This window comes from Aquarana catesbeiana, linkage group LG04 (genome assembly GCF_042186555.1).
Source record: "Aquarana catesbeiana isolate 2022-GZ linkage group LG04, ASM4218655v1, whole genome shotgun sequence".
NCBI lineage: Eukaryota > Metazoa > Chordata > Amphibia > Anura > Ranidae > Aquarana > Aquarana catesbeiana.
In genome coordinates, this window is record NC_133327.1 from 651,219,854 (window position 1) to 651,236,793 (window position 16,940).

A 16,940-nucleotide genomic window follows, 5' to 3' on the forward strand; every position below is an offset into this window, starting at 1 on the left:
CACTCACTTTGCATTTTGTAAACTGATAACAATAATCTATTAAAATACACTTGCTGGCCACTTTATTAGGTACACCTTGCTAGTAGTGGGTTGGACCCCCTTTTGCCTTCACAACTGCCTTAATTCTTCATGGCATAGATTCAACAAGGTGTTGGAAACATTCCTCAGAGATTCTGGTCCATATTGACATGATACCATCATGCAGTTGCTGCAGATTTGTCGGCTGCACATCTATGATGCGAATCTCCCATTCTACCACATCCCAAAGGTGCTCTATTGGATTGAGATCTGGTGACTGGAGGCCACTGGAGTACAGTGACCTCATTGTCCAGTGGTGAGATGATTGGAGCTTTGTGACATGGTGCATTATCCTGCTGGAAGGAGCTATCAGAAGATGGGTACACTGAAGTCATAAAGGGATGGACATGGTCAGCAACAATACTCAGGTAGGCCATGGCGTTTAAACAATGATCGATTGGTACTAAGGGGCCCAAAGTGTGCCAAGAAAATATCCCCCTACACCATTACACCACCACCAGCCTGAACTGTTGATACAAGGCAGGATGGATCCATGCTTTCATGTTGTTTATGCCAAATTCTGACACTAACATCTGAATGTTGCAGTTGAGATCGAGACTCATCTGACTAGGCAATGTTTTTCCAATCTTCTATTGTCCAATTTTGGTGAGCCTGTGCGACTCGTAACCTTAGTTTCCTGTTCTTAGCTTGTCCTGAAAAATTGTATGTTAGTGCAAATAAAAAAAGTATCACAGACAGTACTCAATTTTCTCTGTTCTTAGCTGACAGGAGTGGCACTCGGTGTGGTCTTTTGCTGCTGTAGCAAATCTACTTCAAGGATTGATGTTTTGTGCATTCAGAGATGGTATTCTGCAATCCTTGGTTGTAACGAGTGGTTGTTTGAGTTACTGTTGCCTTTCTATCATCTCAAACCAGTTTGCCCATTCTCTGATTTCTGACATCAACAAGGCATTTTCCTCCAAACAACTGCCACTTACTGGGTATTTTCTCTTTTTCGGACCATTCTCTGTAAACCTTAGAGAAATGGTTGTGTGTGAAAATCCCAGTAGATCAGCAGTTTTTTTACTCAGACCAGCCTGCCTGGCACCAACAACCATGCCACGTTCAAAGTCACCAAAATCCCCTTTCTTCCCCATTCTGATGCTCGGTTTGAACGTCAGAGAGTCGTCTTTACCACATCTAGATGTCTTAATGCATTGAATTACTGCCATGTGATTGGCTGATTAGCACTTTGTTATACCAAGCAATTGAACAGGTGTACCTAATAAAGTGGCTGGTGAGTGTATATATTTTTTAAAGCATTCTTACCTTACAGCATTTCTTCACACCTGTCTAAAACTTTTGCACAGTACTGTACACCTATAAACAGACTATACTTTACCTTTAAAAAAATGCCCTTAGCCACATGCAGTAAAACCTTCATCAGTAAAGTAAGTCAATGTCCAATTCTCCATCCCTTTCCACCATGCTGTGTGCTAATCAGTGCCATGTCTGAGCTCCAGGACTAGTAAAGCGGGAGGGATCCCTCATAGCCTAGTGTGAGCCTTTCACATTTCACACCACCTAATGCCAATTCCGTGAGGTCTAATTTATGATTCATGCACAAAACCGGCTTACCGTCACTTCTAGGAATCTCATGTTTGACACGCTTTAATCAGGCAGCATCAATTAAAACTAATAACTTTTGGGAAACTGACTTTGGCACCGTTCCAGTCAGCGCCGCAATTACATGCCGAAGCATAAATTGCTGTTAGCGATTTTATTTACCTAAAACAGTTGGTGACTTCATCAAATCCCAAAGCCACCTGCTGAAAATTCCCCTAGTCATACTGGTTCAGGTCTGAGCCGACATTGTTAGCCGGCTATGTCATCATACTCTCATCCGTGGGGTTTATCCTGTCTTGTGTGTTTGCATTTTATTAAATATAAAAGAGAGAGCGAGACACACGCACATTTATGAATGCAACCCTGCATGTAATTAGCAGTTTGCATATGCATCTTGCGTGCAAAAACTTTAACTTTAATCTTCGGGTCTGATTTACTACCGAAAGGGGCAGTTTTAATTTTTGCGATCGTGCCGCCAAATGATGACTGTACACCTTTTTTTTTTTTATCTGTTGCGTAGAAACTGCGAACACTAGTTTATGGATAAAACTGACTTTGAGGATTGTCACAGAACTTAGAAGTGCTAAGAAACACCTAAAAGGGTAACTCCACTTTCGTGGGGGAAAAAAATAGCAAATAAAGAAAAAAATAATATAGCGTGTACAATTGCGACACAAGTCATATTGTAATCGAACATTATTAAAAATGACCTTTCCTTTTCAATCTGCAGCCACTGAAATTTTCTATAAATGCAAAGCAATATGACTATATGGAGTTGTTCTATACAGAGTGTGTACTGACCACTCCCCAGAAACTTGTGCTTGTGTAATTGGCTCACCAATTTTCCCAGAAGCCTGCACTAAGATACTAAGTCAGATTTCAGGCATCTCCTGCAACAAAAATGTCTTTTTTGGTGAGATATTTCCATTAGGAACATGTCTAAAGGGATGCAGGCCCAGCAGCTTTCCTCATTAGTGCCATGCAGCTGCCACAGCTGACTGATAATTATGAAACCACTCCCATTAGACCCAGAGGCACAGACAAACACACAGGGATTTCTTCAGAATAATAAAAGGTAAGAATCTGCAACAAAGGTTGTTATAATCCTTGCAATGTACATAGATCACCCAGAGGGAAATGTTTGTATTCTCAAAAAAAGTGGAGTTACGCTTGAAATACACGTAGCTAATTTATAGCAGATAATTTATTACTGGAAAAGCGTGCAAAAAAATACATTTGTCCCTAAAATCTGTTTAAAGTGAAAGAAGCAACAAATTAAAAACAGAAAACAGGGGGGCGTGTCCAAGATGGCGCTGTGAACGGCTGCTTTCTACTCGAGCTCCGCTGGGCTTCTGGCTATTACCCAGATCCTGAGGGCGCATCATCCTAATTATCAGCTCTGCAACACCTGGATGAGGCGCAGATCATCAGGCGCGTCTGCCAGCAAGGGAAAGAGGCTTTGTTTCCCAACAATCATGGAGGAGCCGCCGTCTCTCCCCTCTTCTCACATGGAGACCTGAGCCAAATGAGGCTCACACAAGGCCTCCCAAACAGCACTGATGGAGTTACCTGAATCCCGGCCGCCCTGGCTGGTGGAGGTAATGGCAGCTATAGCCACCTGCCAGTCCACGCTAATGGCAAAAATCGAGGCTATCCAGCTAGATGTAGGCCTACTGCGACAGGGCATGGACAAGCTTTGGTCTAGAGTGACGGAGACAGAGCAACGGGTCATTACCATGGAGGATGAGGTTATGGAACACTCTGCTGCACTCCGCACCCTTCAGACCAAAGTCAAAGCCCTGGAATACAGGGCTGAAGATGCGGAGAACAGGAATAGGAGGAACAACCTCCACATCACGGGCTTGGCTGAGGGAGCGGAAGGGAACCATCCGACCACCTTTGTGGAAAACATGCTGCGTTCCCTCCTACCTGACACACGCCTGCCTCCCCATTATGCGGTGGAAAGAGCACATCGTGTCCCACTCAAACCAGGGACCCCGGGAAACCCGCCGAGGACCTTCATGCTTCGAGTATTGAATTTCCGGGATAGAGATGAAATCCTCCATGCCTCCCGGGCCCTTTGAGACCTCCGCTATCAGAATAACAAACTACTAATATTCCCGACTACTCCGTGGAAACAGAAGCTCCGGAAATCTTTTGACCAGGTAAAGGCGGCGCTGAGAGCTCGCAGTATCCACTACAGCGTGTTGTTTCCAAAGCCCCTGAGAGTTCAGGATGGTGAATGAACCCGGTTCTTTAACATGCCTCGAGAAGCTTCTGCTTGGCTGGAATCCCTGCCACTTGTTCACTGACCCGTAGATTCGTGAGTTATACCTGAATGTGTTATGTGCCACTCCGATGCCCTTTTTAATTTTTGGGGCATCCAAGCCCAGGGGCCTTACTAAATCCACCATCTGTTGAGGCCTGCGGCCCGGCTGGAGGCCTCTGCAGAACCGATTGAGGGTTATTCATGTGCACCCTGGTGGGTCCCTACTCTGCTCCTAAACCCTTGGGCCTCCCCCCTCTAATCAGCCCCGTGTCTCTTGCTCCTGATCATTTCAAGGAAACCATGGGGAACACAGTGGCAGTCGGGGGGGAACCTGGGGAGGGATGCTCAGGGGGCAACATTGCACCTTTTGTGCTAAGTTACATGTATTGCAGCAACACAAAAATGTGCCCCTGACAGTGTCAGAAGAACTCAACTGTGACTTTCTCTTACGTACTAAGCGATGAAGCGGTGGATTTCACCATGTTGCATTTCATGCCTTGGATCGTATATTCTTTCATGTCCACCGTGGGGGATGTTGGAAAAAACTCCTTTTCCCTTGATTGACACGTGCTCCCCCCGGCTCATTTATTGTCCCAGCGGAAGCAATAGAGCCGAGAACCTGTTCGGTTGTCTGAACCCCCCCCTACATATTTTCCGGAGGGGCTAAGCTTGCCGCTTGCACCGGGTCCCAACTTTGCGGCCGGCGTGCCGATTCGGGTTTCAGGTGGATGGGTGGGGTGGGTATATGGAGTTGTGGCCCTACAGGGGCTGACCTGTATATATGTTTCATGACTGCTTTTAGTTTTGTACAGTTACACTTAGATGTGAAGGTAATTGATGTTTCAGCATTACACAGTTTTCTCTTGTGTTCTTCCCGGGTTTGGCGGCTTGGTCCAAGGGCCATAATGTGTCATAATCCTAATTCCCAGATTCCATGTCTTCCCTTAATACCTTATTGTGGAATACCAGGGGGATGAACTCACCCACCAAACGATCCCAGGTGTTCCAATTTATTAAATCTTACAACCCGCACATATGCGTGCTCCAGGAAACACACCTGGTGGGCAGTAGGATCCTCAACCTCAAAAAACCCGGTGTGGGATACCATTACCACTCCACTCACCCCAGTTTTGCCAGAGGGGTCAGTATACTGGTGCTCAAAACACTCCCCTTCAAGCATATGTCATAATTAATGCCAGGATACACTCATTAACTTGGACTACTGTTGGTCTATATCTGCCACCACCGGCTTCCTTACTGCTGTTGAAACAGATAACAAGTAAAATGGCTGAGTTTGCTTCTGACAACACTGTTATTCTAGGGGACTTTAATCTAGTCCCTGACTCGGGTATAGACAGGATCACGTCTGCGCGTCCGTCCTGCTCAGGGCTGGCTGGCTGGGCGGACACCTATGGGCTGACGGACATGTGGAGGTGGAGACACCCCCAGGCCTGGGCTTTCACATGTCACTCTGCGTCCCACAATATATTTTCCCGTATAGACTTGTTCTTTGCAGGAGGGCCTGTCCTGCCTAGTCACGGACATTCAAATATTGCCTAGGGGTATTTTGGATCGTGCACCGCTGTTTCTGAGCCTGGATCTCTCTGCTGCCCTGAAAGACAGGCTGTGGATACTCTCCAGATTCTGGATCACGGACACAGCGGTGGACTACTGGGCAGTTAACCCTGGATCAGCGGATGCTACGATTGTGTAGGATGCCTTTAAGGTCAACACAAGGGGACACTACCAGACCATCATTGCCAGGACCACCGGACCATCATTGCCAGGATTCATAGGGAATGCAGGGCGGACTTGACAAGGGCTAACAAGGATGCACTTTGTTAGATCCAGTGACCCCCACCACTATGCCTATTTGCAGCTCCTGACTAAAGAGGTTCTCCCTCTTTACACCTCTCTCACTCAGAAAAAATGACTGGCTCAATCCGAAAGGATCTTTGAGCAGGGAAAGAGGTCAGGAAGACCGTTGGCCTGGCTCTCCAGAGAACAATCAGGGGGTATTAGTGTACCTCATATCCTGGACCCTACTGGTGATCTTCTTTACTCCCCCGACAGGATCAACCAATGCTTTGTAGATTTTTTACCAAACCCTTTATAGTTCTAGGGCAGACTACAGGGAGGAAGATCTGACGGCCTACCTAGTGGACATTGACATAACGGTTCTCACACCAACTTACCGTAATAGCCTTGATGCTCCCATCTCGGTGGCAGAAATCCTGAAGGAACTCAAGACCTTGCAGTCTGGTAAGACGCCAGGGCCTGATGGCATTCCTGTCAAATTCTACAAACAGTACGCTGCAGAACTCACCACCAGACTGCATACTCTGTTTGCTGAATCAGCAAAGATGGATGAACTCCCCAACACTATGAGAGAAGCAGTCATAGTGGTGATCCCCAAGACAGGGAAGGACCCATCCTTATGCTCTTCGTACCGCCCTATCTCACTGGTGAATGTCGACGCCAAGTTGTTGGCTAAAATTCTGGCCAATAGACTGAACACAGTTATAACTGCACTGATACGCCCAGACCAGGCGGGTTTCATGCCAAGTAGGGGAACAGACATCAATATCAGAGGACTCTTTACCCATATTGACAGGGCTCGCATGGAAACAGCAGGGGTGGTGGCCTCACTGGACGCAGAGAAGACTTTCGACTCTGTCGAGTAGGATTACCTGTGGAAAGTACTCTCCAATTTCGGGTTTGGCCCAGGGATTATGAAATGGCTACGGATGCTGTATGCCAGCCAGAAAGCTAGAATCAGCACTAACAGCTGCCTCTTGGAGGCATTCACGCTGGGCCAGGGAACGCGACAGGGGTGCCCCACCTCCCCAGGACTGTTTGCCCTAGCACTGGAACTCCTGGCTATACTGCTTAGAGCGGAGGGGAGGGTTCGGGGATAGTGGTGGGCCCAATTGAGGAAAAACTGTCCCTGTATGCAGATGACGCCTTATTATATCTGGCAGATGCCTCATCATCCCTACAAACAGCATTGTCTCTATTTAATCAATTTGGTTGCTACTCAGGCATACGCATTAATTGGGACAAATCGGTTCTGTTCCCGTTCCACCCCTCGGTTCCTCGAATTGCGACGCACACACCGCTGAAATGGGTAGATGAGTTCACTTACCTAGGCATTAAAATTAGTGGCAGGACAGAAGAGTATGTGGGAAACAATATACAACCTCTAATGACACAACTGACAGCCAAATGTGCGGCCTGGTGTTCCCTCCCCCTAACACCTGTAGGCAGGGTAAATCTGTTGAAAATGGTCTACTTGCCAAAATACCTGTATTTCTTCAGAAACACCCCATCACATATTCCCAAGACCTTCTTCAGAGGGTTGGAGGGGCTGCTGATTTCCTTCTTGTGCGTTGGGAGACCCCCCAGAGTGGCAAAGCAGATATTGTATCTCCCTATGCCGGGAGGAGGTCTGGCGGTGCCAAACTTCCAACTATACTATTGGGCAGCCGTCCTTGTCACGGTAAGGCGTTGGTTCTTCCAGCCCAGTCAGAATCCAGCGACCACATTGGAGGTGGCTATTCTGGTCTCCTATGCAGCCTTGAGCAACCTGGTATTCTGAGGCCTGAAGGCCAGTCCCCTTATGACATCCCTCATGCGGACCACGGTGAGGGTCTGGCAGTAGGCCAGGGTAGTTTTTAGGCAACCTGCTCATGTCTCCCCACATACACCCTTATGGGGTAATCCTATGCTACCACATTTAAATAGTATCCAAGACCCCTCTCTGTGGGCCAAAAAGGGGATCACCACATTGAAACATATAGTACTCAACAGCAGACTCATGTCCTTCCAGGAACTAAGACGACTCTACTCAATACTGAATACCGGTTTCTTTCAAGTTAAGATACTGGCAGTTGAGACATGCCTTTGGGGCTCAATTTACTGAAACTTTGACCTTAGAGTCAGACTCTATTGAACGCCTCCTGATCTCCAGCGTGATGGGAAATCCTCTCTCCTCCCTGTATTTATACCCAACAGTTGCATATGCCACCAAACGAACTAGATCCTGGGATAAATGGAAGGCGGATATTCCATCCCTGGGTGAGGAAGAATGGGAGGAGTGCCTCTCAACGTTTATTCCTTCCATGATTGCAGCTAAAGACAGATTTGTACAACTTAAGTTCCTACACAGGGCCTATTACACTCCAAATAAATTGGCTCATATTTACCCTCAACGAGACTGAAACTATCAAAGATGCAAACAAGAGATAGGAACGTTCTGGCACATGGTCTGGTCCTGTCCCAAACTCCGAACCTATTGGGCAGTGGTAGCCTCCACACTGGGTGAGATATGTGGGACAAGGGTGCAGATGGATCCTCGGGTTCTACTACTAAGCCATATGGAAGACATAGAAGGGGATAGATATTGTAAACTATGTTTGACCTTCTCCCTATACTATGCCAGACGGGAAATACTGTTAAAATGGAAGTCGGTGGAACCCCCCACTCACGCCTCTTGGCAGAGCTCGGTAAACTTGGTGTTATCCCTGTACAGATTCACATATGAAAGCAGACAATGTCCGGGGAAGTTTGATAAGGTATGGTCCACATGGATAGATGCCTATGGCTAATCTCTGGGCTTCCCCCAAGAGTACTGATGGATAAGCTGGTTCTCCGCTGACCCCCCCCCCCTCTCTTTCACCCTACCCGTTCTTATATAACTGCTACATCCAAGGGTATACAAGATGACACAGTGGTAATGGACAGGAATGCTTACCAAAGATAGATAGGGATTTGACGCACCTGGGCTAGATGATGCTAGATGGGAGGCAACTCCCTTTAGGAAATTAATTACTATTGCCTTTACCTGTATGCTGCTGTAATCCTAAAAACTGATTGTACTGTAATGCTGAATTGTCTAATAAACTTTTCTGTTAAAAAAAACCCCAAAAAATACAGTTTTGATAAATGCCCCCCACAGTATAAGATCACACATGGAGGGATATTTATCAATTTATCAATTTTTGCACGAGATGCTAAAGGAACGGAGCGGTGAGACAGATTTACTATAAAGTTGCAGCTTTATTTACATCATTTTCTTGATGTAAATCTGTCTCATTTTCAGTACCAGGTTTTAGGCCTTTGCAAATTTGGTCTCTGTTGGTTGCCAGGATTACAGGTGCAGTGGTCAAAAATATAAAAAAAAAACAAAACGGTTGCATAGACTTTGAATGAAAATTAGCCTGATTTTGATCTAATGCTGCCTCTAATATACATAAATAAATGGTACAATATTTTACACACGAGGGGCTGATAAAATCTTTCTCTTTTCTGGATCTGGAATATGCAAACTGACAGTTTCCTCTTGTGATGGATCTAGTGCAGGTGTAGGCAACAAGAGAGAAAGAAAAAAGGGCGCACCAGCCATGTGCATTATCTTTTAATAAAAATATTTATTGAATAAAATGATAGAAAGAAACTACTCACAAGCAGTTGTAGAAGATGGCACAATGTAAAAATACACCGACTAGCAGCATGCGGTCTAGGATGAGCGTGAGTTCCTCCACGATCTTTGGAAGGTTCCGCTCATCCTAGACCGCATGCTGTTAGTCGGTGTATTTTTACATTGTGCCATCTTCTACAACTGCTTATGAATAGTTTGTTTCTATTGAGGGCAGCAAGGCCTGTGTCGTTGTACTACCGGTCTGGTGATCCACTTGTGCGCAGGAGTGATTTCTTTTTCTGCTATCTGCAGGTGTAGGCAACCTCAGCCATCCAGCTGTTTTTAAACTACAAGTCCCATGAGACATTGCAAGACCCTGACAATAACAGGCATGACTCCTAGAGGCAGAGGCATGATGGGATTTGTAGTTTCACCAAAGCTGGAGAGCCGAGGTTGCCTACCCCTGATCTAGTGTCTACGCTAGGCAGGGCCAGGACAAGGGGTGGGCAAGGGGGCCGGCTGCCCTGGACGCAGTGGGGATTTGTGCGAGAAGGAGGGATTTGTACTAGGAGGGTGAATTTCTGTTAGCAAGGGGAATTTGGGGGTGGGGGGGGGGGGGTTGTGGTAGTAGGGATGACTGGGGGCATTTGTACTTGGAGGGGAAATTAGAGGAACAGGATTAGTGTTAGGAGAAGGGATTTGGTTTTGATTTGTGCAGCGAGTGGGGGGGGGGGGTATATATGCTCAGAGCAGAAATGTGAGGGGTACAGGATTTATGCTCGGAGGGGGGATCTCAAGCAAAGCAGGGTTTTCTAGAGTTTTGTAGAAAAAAAGATATGACTGACCATCAAGTTATTTCCCACATACTGTCAATTATTCAGCAATGCATGGCTATGATTGTCTTTTTTGTAGCTCTAGAATGCGCCATGTCATTGGACTGTGAAAGCTTTTGATAACGACAACATGTCCTTAATTTCAGCGATGTTGGTGCTTGATTTGGTTAATGGCGTACAAATGGACAAATGGGCCCAGTGTCTCTGTTGCACCGATTTAGAACCCGTTGTAAGTTGGAATTTCCCTTTAAACTGACAAAATGGTAATTTTAGCTTGTGTGCAAAGGATGTACTATTTCTGGAAAGCCTACATATAATAAATGGACTTCAAGCCCCTATTGAAGCTCACCCTGATGACCTTCGTGAGGAGGGAAAACATTCCATTACAGGTCATACAGCAGGTCTCTCCAGAAAGAACGGCACCACCAACACACATTGTACTCTTACCCAGAACCGGCAGATGATTTGTCAGCAAATGTGGAGCGATATGGACTAGGATCTCAGCCGCTGCCAGTTTCACTTCAGTCTGGAGTTCATCTCCACAGCAGTGAACCATGAGTGTCACCCAATCCTTCAACTCTGACTCAGTGGCCTGTGGAAGAGAGATCAGTGTCAGATGGCCCAGATGAGGCATGCAACAGTGAGTCAGCCTCATAAATCTTTATCTGTGTCAGCATATAATGTTTGGAGGTTCATGATAAAAAGCAACACTTAACAAAAAAGTCATTTTTCATGGCATTCATTTTTCAATGTTTTTATCTCATTAAAATGAGAATAAATGGATGTTGGGTACAGCCACCTCCACCACACCACCAGAAGTTCAAAACATTTGCAGAAGTTCAATGTACGTAAACCCAAAAGCTATGACACCACTAAGTGTACAGAAATGATGAGTTGTCAGCCCAAAATAGAAAATTATTAGCCGAGTGCATTTCTAACAGAACAGCAGGTATTTTTCTGTACTTTCAGGGCCTTGGAAAAAAACTGGGATATATGCATGCATTGCAGAGGTATACCTCAAATGTATTTTAACTCAAAACTTACAAAAGCCTTATATAGTAGACCAATCCTATGTGGCAATTATAGTTTCAAATTGGACGAGGGTGCGTGCCCCAACGCACGAAGCGCCGGTTCACATTAGAAGCGGCACGACTTGCAGGTCGCCTCACCGAGGCGACCTGCACACGACTGCCGCGGCGACTTGCAAGACGACTTCTGTATAGAAGTCTATGCAAGTCGCCCCCAAAGTAGTACAGGAACCTTTCTTCTAAGTCGGAGCGACTTGCGTCGCTCCGATTAAAACGGTTCCATTGTACAGAACGGGAGGCGACTTGTCAGGTGGCTAGGTCGCCTGACAAGTCGCCCCCGTGTGAACCGGCCCAAAAGGTCATTGATATAAAATGTAACCTTTATTTCAGTAATCTAAAAGTACACTATATTATCAAAAGTATTGGGATGCCTAGTTTTACATGCACATGAACTTTAATGCATCCCAGTCAATAATGAGTTGGCCCACCCTTTGCAGCTATAACAGCTTCAACTCTTCTGGGAAAACTCTCCACAAGGTTTAGGAGTGTGTCTATGGGAATGTTTGACCATTCTTCCAGAAGCTCATTTGTGAGGTCAGGCACTGAGGTTGGACGAGAAGGCCTGGCTCACAGTCTCCGCTCTAATTTATCCCAAAGGTGTTCTATCACGTTGAGGTCAGGACTCTGTGCAGGCCAGTCAAGTTCCTCCACCCCAAACTCTCTCATCATGTCTTTATGCACCTTGCTTTGTGCACTGGTCCAAATCAACCTGATAGAACACCTTTGGGATAAATTAGACGAGAGACTGCGAGCCAGGCCTTCTCGTCCAACCTCAGTGCCTGACCTCACAAATGCGCTTTTGGAAGAATGTGCAAACATTCCCATAGACACACTCCTAGACCTTGTGGACAGCCTTCCCAGAAGAGTTAAAGCTGTTATAGCTGCAAAGGGTGGGCCAACTCAATATCAACCCTACGGGCTAAGACCGGGATACCATTAAAGTTCATGTGTAAAGACAAGCATCCCAATACTTTTGGTAATATAGTGTATGTTTCATGACCATAAATGTAAATTCCTATAGAGTGAGGTAAAATAAATATATTATACTTGTTTCAAGTGCCTCCAAGTAACATAAATCTATATAGATGTCAACTTGTATAGCAAACAATCAATATGTATGGGACACAATGATAGAGATATCTCAATATCACCCCAGCATGGTACTACCCCAAAACAGTTGTAATATAAAACTGGGCAAAGTCCAATATGGACTTAGAGGATGCGAGTGGTGGCTATCACTGTCCACCTGTCCCACCATGAATTAACAGAGAAAGAAAGGAATAGTGTCTAAAAATCTCATTCAGAATGTGAAGATCTCTCTCTGATTGCCTATCAAGACCTATCTCTCTCAGATATGTAATGTGGGTCCATATTCAACAAATCCTTCTCTAGTAGAAAATCAATGTCTTGGCAGGCATATTTTGGTACCTCACCCCAGCAAAAAAGGAAAAAAGATTGCGGAGGAAAAGATATTAAATCATGTGACCCCCTAAGAAAAAAGGAATGCAAAAGTACTGTATATGCTCCCAAAAGGACCTTAAACCTTACATGTTTCGTTCCTATATTAGAGCTTCGTCAGAGGTAAAAATAATAAAGTGGTGAGCAAGAAAAACTCAAATAAAACTGAACCATCCAGTTACATGGTTATAAAAAAAAAAGATGGCCAATTGGGCCCAATGGGCCACTTATATGTATAGGGCACAAGTAGGGAGAGATAGTGCAGTATGTTTAAACCAGGGGTCTTCAAACTACAGCCCTCCAGTTGTTCAGGAACTACAATTTCCATCATGCCTAGTCATGTCTGTGAATGTCAGAATTTTACAATGCCCCGTGGGATGTGTAGTTCCGCAACAGCTGGAGGGCCGTAGTTTGAAGATTCTTGGTTTAAACCAACTTTTATTTAAAAAAAAAAAAAAAAAAAAAAAAAGGTATTGCACTTACATAGATGTAGATAAAAAGCAGGCATTGAACAAGTCAATGTGGCTGTGGTAACCAGACAACGCACCACATGATAACGTCCCATGCTAATTTCGACTGATGCGTTTCCCCCACAACGCTGTGTTGTAGAAACGCGTCAGAATTATCATGTGACGTCATCATGTAGTGGCACATTGGCTGTCTCCCGCCTGTTTTTTATCTACATTTATGTAAGAGCAATACCTTTAAAAAAAAAAAAAAAAAAAAAAAAAGTTTATGAAAAGTGTATTATCCCCATCCATTCCAGTCATCCAAGAGAATGTTGACCTTGTCTTTGAGATACCAAAAGGGCATTTGATCTCTGTAACTCAAGATCATTATGATGCGGTAAGAGGCCCTTTTTATTTAAGGGGCACTTTTCAGTCCTGGAGCACTTTTCTCTACATTCATTTTCGAGCACGGAGCACTTTATTCACATACAAATTATTATGGACTATTAGTTTACATGAGATTCAATTATTTGAATGGTGACTATTGTGGTTATCAATTGTATTTTTATTTGTTATCACAAGAAGAATATCATGTTTGATTGAATATTGATGAATTTCATAAGATTTAAAGGGACAGCACTCTTTTTTCACAATATACATTTTAGGCTAATATTCAAAACACATTAGTTTCAGTGGTCTCTAGTATGCCATCAACTGAATGCAAGAGTTTCCTTTTATTAATTCTTGTTACCTTGACATACTCTTTAGGCTACATACTGGTATTTGCATTGTCTATTGCAATAAAGAGCATGCTTGTTGATTTCCTTTATAATTACCTGAACCAATAACTGTAATAAATACCTGTAACAATAATAACAAATAATCTCTAATAAGTGCGTAATACTATATATGTTTATTTATAATTTAAATCAGGGGCAGGCAACCTCGGCACTCCAGCTATGGTGAAACTACAAATCCCATCATGCCTCTGCGTCTAGGAGTCATGCCTGTGACCGACAGGGTCTTGCAATGTCTCATGGGACTTGTAGTTTCACCACAGCTGGAGGGCCGAGGTCGCCTACCCCTGCTTTAGATACTAGTTATGAATTGGGGTGATTGGCATTTTTGTTTAGCTTGCTAGAATTGGCATGGGGACACACTGTTCACCTTCACTTTTGGTGTCTCTGCTGCTTTAAGGAGGAGTGGGCTACCTCCAGGCATACCCACCCTCAATTTAGCCATTGCTATAAATGCTCCAAGATGGAGGCTCTCAGAGCGTCTGCACTAAACAGAAGGGCTTTGATGAGGCAATGCGGCTTTTACATATATTTGCGAGTGTTGTGCAAAAAATTGTTTTAACGCAAATTCTTAGTATTTTTATTGTTTTACCGGCAACTTATATATATGTGATGGGAAATGTTTGTGTTGTGTTTGCTCAAAGCCCTTCCACGGGCAAACTGTCTTTTTAAAAGCTGGTTGGAGCTACTGCCATTTTTGTTTAGTTTGCATACTATTTCTGCCAATGAGACCCTCTAGCATTCATCCATGGCTAAAGCTGACCATACACTAAAAGATTTTTGAATGAATGTTCATATGAATATTTGTACTGTGAAAATTCTTAGCACGTTCAATAATTTAACCAATGTCGTTTGACAGTACTAATGCCAGCAATACATACAGTAGATAGAAATTATGCCGGTTCAGCAGGGTCCGGCCAAATTTCGATCCATGTAAGTGTAGACATCTACCAATCGTCTTCTGTACTACCGCTCTGTTGGGTTTTTACCAATCAATCAGTGCATTGGATTAGTATACTGTGACTACAGGGAAGTCTCTCCACTGTCAGAATACAATATCTCAGTGGCAGTGGTGGCCGGTGGTAATTAGAGCCTCTGGCTCTAACCAGGTGCTTAAAAAAAAAAAACACCCCTGCCGCTGTAATTGACGCGTCCGGCGTCCTGAAGTGGGCCAGACGCATGAATAGGGGGTGGGGGTGGCGGTGTCCTGTCAATATAGCGGCCGTGGATAGAGCATGGGGGTGGCAGCCGTGGATAGAGGGGGCGGCTCTCCGGCACCACTAATGGATGGACTGCCACTGCTCAGCGGAAAGGATTCCACCTCAAGTGTGTGGATGGCGGAATTGGGTCATCTGTTTTCGTTCAACCAGCTGCATCACATTGAAAAACTAATGTTAATTTGACCTCTCTAACCATTAGGAAATTGAACGAATGTTCTTTAAACAAAAGTTTTTAAACTAAACTCCACTAGTGTATGGCCAGCTTTAGGTCTCATTCACACTTACGACTGCGATCACCCATCTGTCTACTTCCAGGGCCGATCATCCACAGGTAATCGCTGCATGACATGCAAATGGCCACAAATGGCTGCTCAGCCTCTAAATGCTTTCAATCAGTGTCACCAGCTGCCCCACCAAGACAGGGTAAGTGCCGGGCAGATGGCGAGCGGGCACAGTGGCGGCGTTCGATGGGCACAGTGGCGGCGTTCGATAGGCACAGTGAGGCTGCAATTAATGTTTTTTTTTTTCAGTTCGTTTGCGCCCCCACAAAAATTTGGAGCACCAGCCGCCACTGCTTTCAATGGGGCTTTCTGTTCCCAACTATTCGCAGAATATCCTGTAGGTGCTCGCTGTCACCTTATAGAAAGAAAGACAGACAGAGATAAACAGACAGACAGACAGAAAGAAAGAAAGAAAGAAAAGAAAGAAAGAAAAGAAAAAAAGAAAGAAAGAAAGAAAAGAAAAAAAAAGAAAAAAAAGAAAGAAAAGAAAAAAAAGAAAGAAAAGAAAAAAAGAAAGAAAGAAAAAAAAGAAAAAAAAAAAAAGAAAAAAAAGAAAGAAAAAAAGAAAGAAAGAAAAAAAGACAAAAAAAAACCTCAGAGAATGACTCACATCGCCACTTTCACTAGTATGTACTTTACTGGATTTCCAGGAGGCGGACTTCACTGAAATCATGATTACAAGTAAATCAAGTGATTCAGTGAAACAAATAAGAACTGCAAAGAGAAAAGAACCTGAAACCAGACACAGAAGATAAACAAATTGTGAAATGTTCATCGGGTGTCACAATGCCTGTGATCTTGTCACTGACTCTCAGGCTACATTCACACCTGAGTGTCGAGTTTTCAAGTGTTATTTCGGGCAGGTTTTTGGGCGTTTATATGCGCTTTTTTGAGCTTTGGAGATTTTCTATTACTCAACAGAGAAAAAATATAATCATTTGTTGCTATTTTATTTGTAGCTTTTTCATCCACTTTTATTAATTATTTTATTTTTTTACTTTTTGGGGGGGGGGTTAGAGGATATGATTAGGGGTTAATTTATTTATATCATGCATTTACTTATGTATGTACAGTATGTACATTACTGTAAGACCTTCTTCACACCAGTATGCACCTGTGTAAGGGCCTTATTTGACCACATGGAGAGGCACAGGTGTTCAATGCATCCTCATGCCTTTCATGTCAGTTAGGATGCAGCGGCTACACGGACACAGCCGCTGCTCCCAATCAGACATGCGTGTGTGTACGGGTTACCAAATCCACAACTGTCTGCGTTTGGGGACCCACATGGATGTCAAATTGGGAGCAATGCTTCTGTCCGTGCAGCTGCTGTGACCCAATTGAATCACATTGCCTTCAGAAGTCACCTAATTAGTAAATAGAGTCCACCTGTGTGTAGCTTTTTTTTTCTCAGTATAAATACAGCTGTTCTGTGAAGCCCTCAGAAGTTTGTTAGAGAACCTTAGTGAACAAACATCAAGG

General features: G+C 44.3%; 1 protein-coding gene and 1 long non-coding RNA gene across 5 annotated transcripts in view; one reads left to right on the plus strand and one right to left on the minus strand.

The window, feature by feature from the left end:
• The window catches only part of THADA (THADA armadillo repeat containing), a 904,047-nt gene that overhangs the window by 183,592 nt on the left and 703,515 nt on the right, over window positions 1–16,940 (minus strand). For all 4 annotated transcript variants that reach the window (XR_012244018.1, XM_073628459.1, XM_073628460.1 and 1 more), the window contains exon 35: window positions 10,613–10,757. Coding sequence is in view for 3 of the 4 variants with exons in the window: in XM_073628459.1 (XP_073484560.1) it covers window positions 10,613–10,757 (145 nt within the window). In the remaining variant the exon portion in view is untranslated. The remainder of the gene's footprint in view (window positions 1–10,612; window positions 10,758–16,940) is intronic.
• The window catches only part of LOC141140916 (uncharacterized), an 86,159-nt gene that overhangs the window by 43,430 nt on the left and 25,789 nt on the right, over window positions 1–16,940 (plus strand). The window lies entirely within an intron of this gene.